This window comes from Lycium ferocissimum, chromosome 1, assembly GCF_029784015.1.
Source record: "Lycium ferocissimum isolate CSIRO_LF1 chromosome 1, AGI_CSIRO_Lferr_CH_V1, whole genome shotgun sequence".
In the NCBI taxonomy this organism is placed as follows: Eukaryota; Viridiplantae; Streptophyta; class Magnoliopsida; order Solanales; family Solanaceae; genus Lycium; species Lycium ferocissimum.
In genome coordinates this window covers 47,564,665-47,577,369 of record NC_081342.1, presented here as the reverse complement: position 1 = coordinate 47,577,369, position 12,705 = coordinate 47,564,665, and the positions used below count along the sequence as shown (strand labels likewise).

At 41.6% G+C, this 12,705-nt stretch overlaps 1 protein-coding gene across 1 annotated transcript; it reads right to left on the bottom strand.

The window, feature by feature from the left end:
* Positions 1-11,797: 11,797 nt before the first annotated feature.
* On the bottom strand, positions 11,798-12,406 carry LOC132064789 (uncharacterized). Its single transcript, XM_059457901.1, has 2 exons — positions 12,274-12,406; positions 11,798-12,210 (listed from the first exon to the last, which is right to left on the bottom strand). The coding sequence occupies exons 1-2, from the start codon at positions 12,404-12,406 to the stop codon at positions 11,798-11,800; spliced, it is 546 nt and encodes a 181-aa protein (XP_059313884.1).
* Between the last annotated feature and the right edge of the window lie 299 nt (positions 12,407-12,705).

Sequence of the window (12,705 nt, the reverse complement as noted above, 5' to 3'; positions counted from 1 at the left end):
AGGTAGCTAAAATGTGGATTAAACTTTAAGAGATCAAAACTGGACTTGAGACAAATTTTTTTGGTGAATTCAATAACTTTAGCTGCATTAGAAGAGGGACACGACTTGTTATTCCATAATTTTATGCACGCAGTTAGCAATAATTGCTAGACTTTTGATAGACAATGAATACATCCCGACATTGTTTTATGCTAACTATCCGATTAAAAAACAAATATTGATGAATGGAGAAGATCGACTTTATAGTTAGTTATTCTTTAAATTATATGATTTTTTTTTTACAGAAAATTAATAAAATATCATAAAACAGTTGGATATATAAAATGTTAATTAAATTATTTAAATTATAACAAGTCGTAAGACACTAAATGTACGGGGTTTCCAATTTCGGACACGACAGATACCCGTCATTTGGTAGGGTGTATAAGAATAGTATTGGATAGGGTAATAATGCTGAGATTAGTTATGTTGATATTATTTTTTATCGACTGTTTGACTTTTTGTATTAAATAACATGTATTGCGTAATTTATAAAGAATACTGCATATGGTGTATTAAAATAGGAATAACAGTGGTATCGCTAATGTCATGGTTTTATTATGTATAAGTGTTTACCCTTAAAACGGTAACAATTGAATTTGTAAGTGGTTTTATAGGATACAAGGCTAGATTAATAAGTTATGTATAATAATAATATGCAAATGATAAACGTATATTGATGAATAAGAGAAAGTAAACCTTAAGAAACCAAATTGTAGACTCTGAGAATTGGTCCGATTTTGGAAATTGCTTCTATAACCCGAGTCAATCAGTAATAAAACTCCTCTCTCTTTTTTTCTGATTACAAGTATGATGAATAGTAAAAAAAAAAAAAAAAAAGCTAGCTCTAAAATGAAGGGGGTACACACCTATTTATAGCTACAAATAGATGGGCTTTAGTTCACCCTAAAAAGAGGCCTTTTAAGAAAACCCTAAAATAGATAAGACGACGTCCGTACGGATGTTCTGACATCCGTACGAATGTCAGCGCAAATGGCGGAACAGCTAGGTGACGTGTAGCCTAGCCCGTAACGGATACTTCGAGCCTATGTAGAGTGTCTTCCCTTCAGGTTCGGGTTTTCTGTGCTTATCAACATACCCTCGGTTTCTGACACTTAGTTGGAAAGACTCACTCTTTCTCGGCCCTCGTTCCCTTCGATCTTAACCGAGGCTAATGAACTCGTTCTTCTTCGACCTCGCACCGGACAACTGCGATATTTACTCCGGTTTTTACTATACACAAATTGCTTCGATTTTTACCGTATACAGATAGTCCCCACACTTCTCGGATCGAAATTTCATCGAAGTGACGGGAAATGGATTGATAACCTCGGTGACTTCCTTAGAAAGCTTCACTTTGAAAACAGGTGGGAAACGATACATCTCTTCATGTCGCGTCTCTCTGACTTCGGACACGTGTCTTCCCTTGGTTAGTCGACCCTTCGGTAACCGCCTCAGAGCCCATCACTCCCTTCTATAAAAGGTCGATCGTTTTCACTTTTCACCTTTCGATTATTTCACTTGCTTTGTTCTGCTCTTGCTTCTCCTTGAATCTTGTTTCGAAATTTTGAGTCTTCGATATTTTCTAGAAAATTCATTTGAGGTCCCAGAATCTTATCCATTTTCTGGAAAATTTTCTTCAAGTCTACACAACTTCATCCTTTTCTTCTTCAAATCTTCATATCTTCATATTTTCTTCTTCAAATCTTCATATTCTCTTCTTCAAATCTTCATATTTTCTTCTTCAAATCTTCATATTTTCCTCTTTGAATCTTCAAAATGGAAACAAACACCGATTTTGCTCCCAAGGACGTTCTTCCGGTTTCCTCCCTGAATATCGAAGCTGTCACTAGCCCCGGAGGCAAAGCACAAGACAACTCCTTTGAACCTCAGGCCAAGGACATAATCCCCTCGAGGTAAAATTTTAATCACGAGTTCACCGTCGAGACAACTGTAAAAAAGTCCGATCGGGGTTACGACGTCAGGCATTACCCCTCATCGATCAAAGAGGCTCACCTTCCCCGAGTCTGAACTGAGTGCGGTTGGTATAACCGCCCTATAGAGATCATTGCTCCCGGTGATAAAGCAATCATCGACTTTAAGGAGGGGTTTTTGTATATCTACACATACCCTTTTTCTTTCAAGCTCAACCCCTAATAGATCCGGTTATCCTTGAGATGTTTCAGACATATAAAGCGTGTCTAGCTCAAATTGGTCCGAACGTTTGGAGGATCGTGGCTTGCCTCCGCCTTCTGGCCGACAATGCTAATGTCGACTTCACCTTGCACCATCTGATCTGGCTATACTTGTTACACCTCGAAAAATTCCATGTCGTTGCATAGTAAATAGACTAACGCAGGGTAAGAAGAATGCGATGTTTCTATAAGTAAGAAAGGTTATTTAATGATTCTAATTAAGATTCCAAAGACGTTGGAAGTAAGAGGAGAAAGTTCCTTAAGGAAGGCAAAGCCTATGTCGTGTTTTGGAAGAGTTCCGTAAAGTACCGAGCTAATGTTGACTTAACGGTGTCTTAAAGAAGAGTTATAACGCTCCTTAGATTGGTAATGAAGTGTTAAACAAGTGTCAAGAAGGTTCCATAAGGATTGGAGATCAAACGAACGACGGAAATCGTTTTAGGGAAATGGAGTTATACGACCAACTTATACGGTCCGTATAACATTATACGGTCCGTATAAGGGGCCGTATAACCCAACAGAAGAAATGTTTTCTCTGATGGTGAACCACGGACACTTATACGGACCGTATAAGTGGTCCGTATAATACCCGACGGGCTGATTAAGTGCAAGTATAAATATGTGTTCCCACTTTCATTTTTCTCATTCTTTCCACTTCTCCATCTCTCTCAAGGATTCTAGAGTGTTCTACGTATTTCATCAACACCAATTCAAGGAAAATAAAAAATCAACTTCATCAAACCAAGGGAATTAAGTGCAAGAAGTTCACTAGAGTTCATTCAAGATAAGAAATCCCTTTGGGAGTGAAACTGGGGTTTTGCTCAAGTGAAGTATTTCTACTCAAAGCTCATTCCCACACTATCAAAGGTAAGTTTTATGATCATTCCATGTTGTTTAAAGTATTGAGAGGTTGAAAGACTTGGATTATGAAAGAAGTAGAAAATGGGTCATGAATACAAGAATAGTGGCATTTTGAGTAGTAGCTTGGAATGAGTCATGATTTTTGATATTTTGTGATTTTAATTATGTTATAAATAACATTAAGAACATGGGGTAGACATTACATATGAGTAAAGGTAATAGTGTACTATGACCATGGTTAAGGATGATTTGAAGTGAAATTGAGAAATATGGATAATGTAGGTGAATAAAGATTATTGCTTATAATGTTGTGAATGTTATTATAGACGTTTGGGAGTTGACATATGATATGGAGAAAATTGTATAAACAAAGGAAATGCTGTCCAATTTTCTCTAGCTTCAGTCAAGTATGCTAAGCTATCGATTATCTAATGTTAGTACAAACTCTATTGAAGGTAGAAACGTGAGCATTGAAGGAGAACGTTCAAGCGATAGAGTAGATAAACGAAAAGGTATGCAAGGCTAGTCCCTTCTTTCTAAGGCATGACTCCCTGGCATGAATTCTCCGACTTTTCCATGACTTTCTTACATTCCGGAAAAATTATGAGTCTATGTTCATAAGGGGATTCATATGAGATAAAGGCAAAAGATATGTTACGAGTATGATAATGATGATGATGAGTTTGAGTCTAGAGAATTCTAAAGTCCACGACATGATGTTCCTACAAAGCTAATGACCCTAACTACGATCCATTGATGTTGTTCATTGTGTTACACTCACCTTATAATGCTAGTCCCTTCAAGGTGAGGTATGGTGAATAGGATCACTCCATAATGTAATCGGGGGTGCTCGACCTTATGTCACCCCAATATAGTGATAGATTATCTTAAAGTTTTAATGCATGATTTATGACGAACGTTTGATAAAGATAAGTTAAGACGAGTATATGATGATATGATTACACAGAGCCTCTAGGGCCGGGCATGTCACCGCTAAGGCGGGCTGCAAATGATTACACCGAGCCTATAGGGCCGGGCATGTCACCACTAAGGCGGGCTGCATAAGATTCCACCGTGCCTAGATGGCCGGGCATGTCACTGCTAAGGCGGGCTGCATACGATTCCACCGTGCCTAAATGGCTGGGCATGTCACCGCTAAGGCGGGCTGCTTATGATTACACCGAGCCTAGATGGCCGGGCATGATACCACTAATGGGCGGCGTATGATGGTTACCCGAGCGTGGGTTAACGACGATGGTACATATGCTATGTTGATATATGTGATATGTATAAAACGTATTTTATTCTAAAAGGTTAAGCAGGTTATATCTTCATCTCATATCTTATGATTTCTTTACTATGTTATTTTATCCATGCCTTACATACTCAGTACAATGCTCGTACTGACGTCCTTTTCTTTGGACGTTGTGTTCATGCCCACAGGTAGACAGGGAGGTGATCCAGATTCGTAGGAGTTATCGGCAGACTTTGAGAGCACTCCATTGTTCCGGAGGTGCCATTGATTATTATTTTGTGTACATATATTTTGGGCACGACGGGTTCCTGTCCCGTCCATATGTCTAGTACTCTAGTAGAGGCTCGTAGATACGTATGTGTGGGTATTATGGTCTCACGATTTTCCTCATTGTGTATACATTATTTTTTTTGATAGCCGAAGGGCTTATGTATATAAATGTAGATATGCTTGAAATCGAAAAACGATTTTCCTTATGATTAGATGTGTGAGGACAATAAATGCATGCAGGATAAGTTTGATGAGTATTAGAATGAGTGGTGCTCGGAAGTTAGCTCCGGGTACCCGTCATGGCCCCTCGTCGGGTCATGGCAATACTGTCCGAGGGTCTTTTGTGGTGGAGTTATAAAGCTCGCCAAACGAGGGAGGAACCCCATTCTTTCTTGCATCGATGAGAATAGAGATCGTGGGGTCGGTACGAGTGTTTTGTTCGAGTTAGAACAATGAACATTATACCGGCGGAGTACATGCCCTTTCTTGAAAGGTGGAATGACAAACGTAAGTTTATAAGGTTTATCCTATTTTTATGTGCTTTTGAATATTTCTCTTAAATACTTCTGATGTTTCAGCTGCTGGGTGACTTCCGGAGGCGATCCCTCGATTTACTAGGTAGATCGAGAATATTATTAGCCAACATCCGCACCAAGAGCGGACATGGAAAGATCTATCCAGCGATAGGTAGGCAGCAAAAAATCACGATATTTTTCTCTCTCCTTTCGCGTTATTTTCTTCGGTTTGACTTTTTTCTGAATTAACCCTTTCAATATTCAGGTTTGGAAAAAGGCTCTTTGACCCCTCGGCCCGCACCAGCGGATGAACCCTCCACACCGAGTTCAAATTTTGATATTTCAGGGGTTGCACGACTTACTTCCGAGGCTAAGAAGAAGAAAAAGAAACACAAGTCTTCTAGGGGTCATAAAAGAAAGAAGAGTTCGAAGGATGAAGCAGGTACCTCCGAAGTTCGAGGTCTGAGGGATGACCTCGATAATGATGTCTGGGTCGCGAGAATTAGGTCGGACCCTTCTACTGCTGCTGTTTCTGGGGCCGAGACAACTCCGGTGGAGGTCCCAGAAGAGAGTGTCGCAGTTAATCTACTCGGCTCTTCCACAAGTGGGGAAGTTAAGTCCCTTTTATGCCCGATAACCAAATTTCACCAAGCCTCGCTTTCTTTAAAGGCTGTCGAGATGATCGATGTTACGGGTGATACTTTCCCTGAGGCGGAGCCTTTGGTAAAAAGGGCCAGACGGGCCGAAACAACTTCACCACCTCCTCCTGCTCAATCCTCTGAGAAGGAGAGTTTTGATCATATGTTTCCCAAGGATGGATCCATCAATAATCCACCTGCAACAGCGGAGGCCTCCGGGTTCGGGCACCTCCCTATTCCACAAGTGTCAAGGAGAGCTAACTGGTCTACCGAATCTGGCTCCAGGTCCCTGCTTGTAGATATTTGTCCGGCTCCAAGCATAGAGCCGGGGAGGACCAGGTCGACCATGGTCACTGTTCCTGAAGACTGCAGCTTTTTGTCCCGCCCCATGGGGGTGGCCAGTTATCTCCGACCTCTTGTGTCGGAGTCCGACAAAGAGAAGATGACCGGACTCTCGTGGCAGTGTCTTCTCAAGTTTTCTCCCTCCTTCCAACAAGTTTCAATTCATTTGGTGTAACCTTCACTGTCTGCTGATCTCTAACCTTATTTTTTTTTGCAGGCTGTCGTGCTCGTGAACGAAGGTTTTCTTCGAGGTCAGCATGAGATAGATGATTTACGGGTCTAGTTGGATGCCTAGAGTCGAGAAACTGAGAAGTTTAAACTTCTCCTTCAACAAAAAGAAGATCAATTGAGCCAAATAGTCGTTCCTCCAACCCTCCGAGCCGTACTCGAATAAGCTAAGAAGGAGAATCTTTGGTTAAAAAATGAGCTCGATGATTCGGTCCAGAAAAATAAAGTCCTAGAAGAGGACAATAAGAAGCTCAACCGGGGGAACTCCGAGTATATCTCAAAGCTCGATGAGTTAGAGGCTACTATTACCCAATTGCGGCAGGGACTAGATTCCATTAAAGGCAAAGCTGCAAAGATGGAGGAGAAGTTTAGGCAGCTCGAGACCGAAAAGGCCGCTGAGAAGGAAGAATTGAAGGTTGCCCGAGAAAAAGTCGAGAGTCGAGCCCGGGCCAATGAGAAACTCAAGAGTGACCTTGAGGCTGCTATTCAAGACAATGATGGGCTTCAGGCCGAGCTGGTAGATTCTAACCATATTCACAATACTTTGAGCGAAATGAGGTCCGAGCCGGAGGTCAAATTACAAAAGGCTCAGGATGACATGAAGGAAGCTCTTGATGAAGTTGAGGCTACCAAGGCTCGGTCTATCCTTCTAGTAGAACACAAGAAGTGAAAGTCTCGAAGGTCTACGCTTGAAGCGGCTCAACGGGGTATTCCAAATATTTCTGCTTGAATTGCCGAGGCAAAGGATCTTGAGGACAGGGCCAAGAGAGCACTCGAAGATAGTTCCGATGAAGGGCCTGAAGAGTCCGGTTCTTGTGACGAAGGTTCTTCTTTGGCAGATTAAAATAGGATCAAAAGACCTTTGTATTTTGTTTTGATTTTTTTTTTTTTACAGGGATAGGCTTCGGCCCTTTATGATATATAAAATTTGTATGGGCTTTTCTTTTGCCAGTACTTCTTTTGATCATTTTTGGTACTTAGTCACGTGAGACTTTGATTTAAACGGACAAATCCTTGAGTCAGATAGAATTTGACATACTATTTCGTTTGTAAACGGCCGAGGTTCGATCTTGAGCTTTTAATAATTTTCGCTTTATCAGACGAATAGTTAATAATTTCGCTTTATAACGAAAAAGAAACGAGCCAACTTAATTTCAGAGTTTGGGCTTTACTTATACCGGTTCCTTTTCATCCGATATCTTATTGAGGGCTTGTCCGCGGGAGCCTTTTTATGCTTTGTGAATTTGGACGTCTTCGAACCACTTCGGGCATATGAGCCGAGGTTTTTAATTACTCAACCTTCTTTTGACTGTTTGAAGTCTTTGTAAGTTGGGCTCGATTAATTATTACCTTGGTGCCTTTGTCCATTTTGTGATGGCAGTCCCCAGTCGAGGGTAGCCTATGGGCCTTAGCAAATAGTTACTCTCGGGTACTTTCATAAGAGAGCACATTTGATGCGTATTTTTACCAAAGTATTTTTCTTCATATTTCAAATAATTGTCTCGTACAAGAAACTAAGGACTTCATCCGACCCCTTCTTCCTTTTGCCGTAGCAAAACTAACTGGGCACGATTCATTCAATCGTTTGACCCTTACAACGAATCCTAATGCAGAAGGTTTGGTCAATACAAAAAACAAAAAGTGATTTGACTTTGTCTTCACTTCTTACTTCGCTTCTTTGAGCTTTCTTCGATCATGTCGTTTCTGGCGAGGGTATCATTAGTCCCCTAGTGTTTTTGTGTGAAGTATGAGCGGAGACGCACTATAAAAATGATGTTGTTAGATACCCAGTCCCCAGTACTTAGCTGGTCTTCGAGTTCACGACACTTAGCCCAATTTTTGAATTCTAAAGTAACACTTTGTACACTGTTGCCTCATTAAAAACCTTGCCGGCAACCCCACCTCGGGATAAACCGAGCTAAGGAAAAAAGAGTGCAACATGTGTTTTCAGACCTAATTCTACTTTCTTCAAATTTTGCTCTGGTTTGAACCTGCAAGGAAAAGGTGAGAATTATTGAAATTCACAAAGGGTTAGTAGCTCGTACCTTAGAAATAATATTTTTTCCAAGTGTGCCACGTTCCAGTTGTTGTGCAGCTATTAGTCGTCTCTAGTTTCTAGTTGATACGACCCTTTGTCAGTTATTCCTGTTATCTTATACGGTCCTTCCTAGTTCGGGCCCAATTTCCCATTATCGGAATTCTTAGTGTGCAGGGTAATTTTCTGAAGCACTAAGTTCCCAACTTGGAAATGTCGAAGGTTCGTTCTCCGATTGTAATATCTCCCCATTCATTGTTTTTGAGCTGCTAAACGGACCAGCGCATTCTCGCAAAGTTTGTCCGCAAAGTCAAGCTTCATGGCCATAGCCTCTTCATTTGACTCGTTCATCGAATAACAGAATCTTGGGCTTGGTTTTCCAACTTCCACAGGAATCAAGGCTTCTGCACTGTACACCAGAGAAAATGGTGTTTCTCCAGTACTTGACTTTGATGTCGTTCTGTAGGCCCACAGTACCTCGGGAAAAACTTCCTTCCACTTATGCTTTGACGACTCTAGTCATTTTCTTAGATTTTGAATTATGGTTTAGTTCGTCGATTCTGCCTATCCGTTTGCACTCGGGTGATACGAAGTTGACAAAATCTTCTTGATCTTTAATCCTTCGAGGAAGTCATTGACCTTATTGCCTATGAACTGTCGACCGTTATCGCAAGTTATCTCGGCTGGGATGCCGAACCGACAAACGATGTGGTCCCAAATGAAGTTAATGACTTCCTTCTCTCTGACTTTTTTGAAGGCCTGTGCTTCAACCCATTTAGAAAAATAATCAGTCATAAACAGAATGAATCGAACCTTACCCGGAGCTCATGGCAAAGGACCGACAATGTCCATTCTCCATTTCATGAATAGCCAAGGAGATAGGACCGGATGCAACAACTCCCCCGGTTGGTGTATCATTGGTGCGTGCTTTTGGGATCCATCACATTTTCGGACAAAAAATTTCGCAACCTCCTCTATTCGGTTCCAGTAGTATCCTGCTCTGATTATCTTTCAAACCAAAGCTTCGGCTCCCAAATAGTTACCGCATGTTCCTTCGTGGACCTCCTACATCATGTAATCCATTTCACCGGGCCCCAAGCATTTAGCCAAAGGTCCGTAGAAAGATCGGCGATACAACTGGTCATCGACCAAGCAGAATCTCGCAGCTTTGGTTCGAAGGGACCTCGACTCCTTAGAGTCTGCTGGGAGCTTTCCATCTCGCAAGTAATTTATGTATTTATTGCGCCAATCCCATGTCAAGCTCATTGTATTTATCTCGGCGTGGCCATTTTCCACTATCGAGTTCATCAACTGAACGACCGTGCCAGAATTAAATTCCTCCGCTCCGATCGATGAACCTAAGTTAATGAATGCATTTACTTTATTGTTTTGTTCCCTCGGTACATGCTGCATAGTCCATTCTTTGAACCGGCATAGGATTACTTGAATTTTTTCCAGGTATCTCTGCATTCGTTCATCTTTGACTTCGAAAACACCGTTGACTTGATTCATAACCAGAAGGAAGTTACACCTTGTTTCAATGACTTCAGCCCCTAAACTTTGAGCCAATTCCAAACCTGCAATCATAGCCTCATACTCGGCTTTATTGTTAGTCAATTTTAAAGTTCTGATTGATTGTCGAATAGTATCGCCTGCGGGGGCCTTAAGAACAATTCCCAGTCCGGACCCTTTCACGTTCGATGCTCCATCCGTGTATAGGGTCCAGATCCCCGAGGTTTTCCCCAAGGTTAGCAAAAGCTCATTTTCTACCGCGGGAACCATTGTAGGTGTAAAGTCCGCTACGAAGTTGGACAAAATATGGGATTTAATAGCCGTTCTAGGTTTATACTCGATGTCATAACTTCTTATCTCTACGGCCCATTTCGGTAACCTACCTGACAGCTCCGATTTATGCATGACATTTTTTAACGAGTAAGTAGTCACTGCACGTATGGGGTGGCATTGAAAATAAGGTTTCAGTTTTCTAGAAGCCCTTACCAAAGCTAAAGCCAATTTTTCGAGGTGGGGATAATGTGTCTCCGCATCCCCTAATATTCTACTCACATAATAGATAGGGAATTGCGTATCTTCTTCTTTCTGGACTAAAACACTGCTTACCGCGACCTCGGATACTGCCAGGTATAAGAACAGTTGCTCATCTGCCTTCGGTGTGTGCAGCAAGGGTGGACTCGATAAGTACCACTTTAGGCCTTCCAAAGCTTTCTGACATTCCGGTGCCCATACAAAGTCATTTTTCTTTCTTAATAGCGAAAAGAACAGGTGACTTTTATCCGAAGACCTTGAAATGAATCGGCTCAGAGCCGCTATCCTTTCGGTTAACCTTTGCACTGCCTTCACGCTGTTAATCACTTTGATGTCTTCGATGACCTTAATTTTGTACGGGTTGATTTCGATCCCTCGATTCGATACCATTAAACCCAAGAACTTACTCGATCTAACTCCGAAGGCACACTTCTCCGGGTCCAGCTTTGTTGTATTTGCGAAATATGTCGAAGGTCTCCTCTAAATGCTTTAAATGGTCCTCTATTTATGTCGAAGGTCACCTGCAAATGTTTTAAATGGTCCTCTATTTCCAGGGATTTAACTAGCATGTCATCAATATAAACTTCCATTATTTTACCTATTTGTTCTTCGAACATTTGGTTAACTAGGCGTTGGTAAGTTGCACCAACGTTTTTTAATCCGAATGGCATCACATTATAGTAATAAGTCCCATATCTGGTTATAAAAGAAGTTTTCTCTTGATCCTCTGGGTTCATCCATATCTGGTTGTACCCGGAGTAGGCATCGAGAAAACTTAACATCTCATGCCCGGCCGTTGCATCGATCATTCGATCGATGTGAGGCATAGGGAATGAATCCTTTGGGCATGCTTTGTTCAAATCCTTCTAATCAACGCACATTCTGAATTTATTACCTTTCTTTGGTATGACAACGACATTAGCTAACCAGTCCGGGTATTTAACCTCCCGAATGGAACCTATTTTTGAAAACTTTGTTACCTCTTCTTTGATGAAGGCATGTTTTACTTTGGCCATCGATCTCCTTTTCTGTTTCATCGGGGAATTTTTTTTATCAATGCTTAACTTTTGCGTTGTTACCTCCGGTGGAACACCTGTCATGTCTAAATGGGACCATGCAAAACAATCGATGTTAGCTTGAAGAAATTTAATTAATTTATGCCTGAGCTCCGAGGTTAACCCCGTGCCCAGGTATACCTTTATGTCCGGCAAGTTCACAAATAAGACCATCTGTTCCAGCTCTTCTACGGTTGATTTGGTCGCGTCCGAATCGTCCGGTAGCATGAACGATCTGGGTACACCGAAGTCGTCTTCTTTGAAGTTCAAGCTCATCTCTTTCTTTTCTTCATTCGAACTGACGCCTCCATTCTATAATTACTATTTAGCATCTTTGCCTTTGGTTGATTTAGCAGTTTTCAGGAACGGTTCCTTTTGAGTGGGGGCTTCTTTTTCGACTGCGAACATCTCCCTTGCTGCGAGTTGCTCGCCACACACCATTTTTAGCCCTTCCGAGGTCGGGAATCTCAACATTTGATGTAATGTTGAGGCTACCACCCTTAAGCTATGAATCCATGGTCTGCCGAGCAATGTGTTGCATTTCATCTCACCTTCGATGACATAGAACACCGTTTGTTGAATAGTCCCGACGATGTTTACCGACAAAGAGATTTCCCCCTTAGTAGTTTCACTTGCCATGTTGAATCCACTGAGAACCCGAGCCGCCGGTATGATCTGATCCAATAGACCAAGTTGTTCTACAACTCTCCATCGAATAATATTAGTCGAACTACCTGGATCAATCAAAATACATTTAACTTGAGATTTAAAAATAAGAATAGAAATTACTACAGCACCGTTGTAGGGCTGAATGATGCCTTCTGCATCCTCATCGTTGAAGGAAATAGACCCTTCGGGCACATAATCCCTGGTTCGTTTCTCTCGAACAACCGAAACTTTGGTCCTTTTCAACATCGGATCTCGTGGCATTTCTGTTCCTCCGATTATTATATTGATCACGTGTTGAGGCTCCATGGGCTCAACCTATTTGTGATTTTCTCTGCGTTTGTAATGTCCTTTGGCTCGGTCACTTAGGAATTCACGAAGGTGACCATTTTTTAACAATCGAGCCACCTCTTCTCTCAACTGGCGACAGTCCTCGGTCCTATGACCATGAGTACCGTGATATTCACACATCATGTTCGGATCGCTTTAAGCTGGATCAGATCTTAGTGGTCTCGGCTACCTCACATCTTTGATATGGCCAATGGTTGAGACAAGATCTGTGG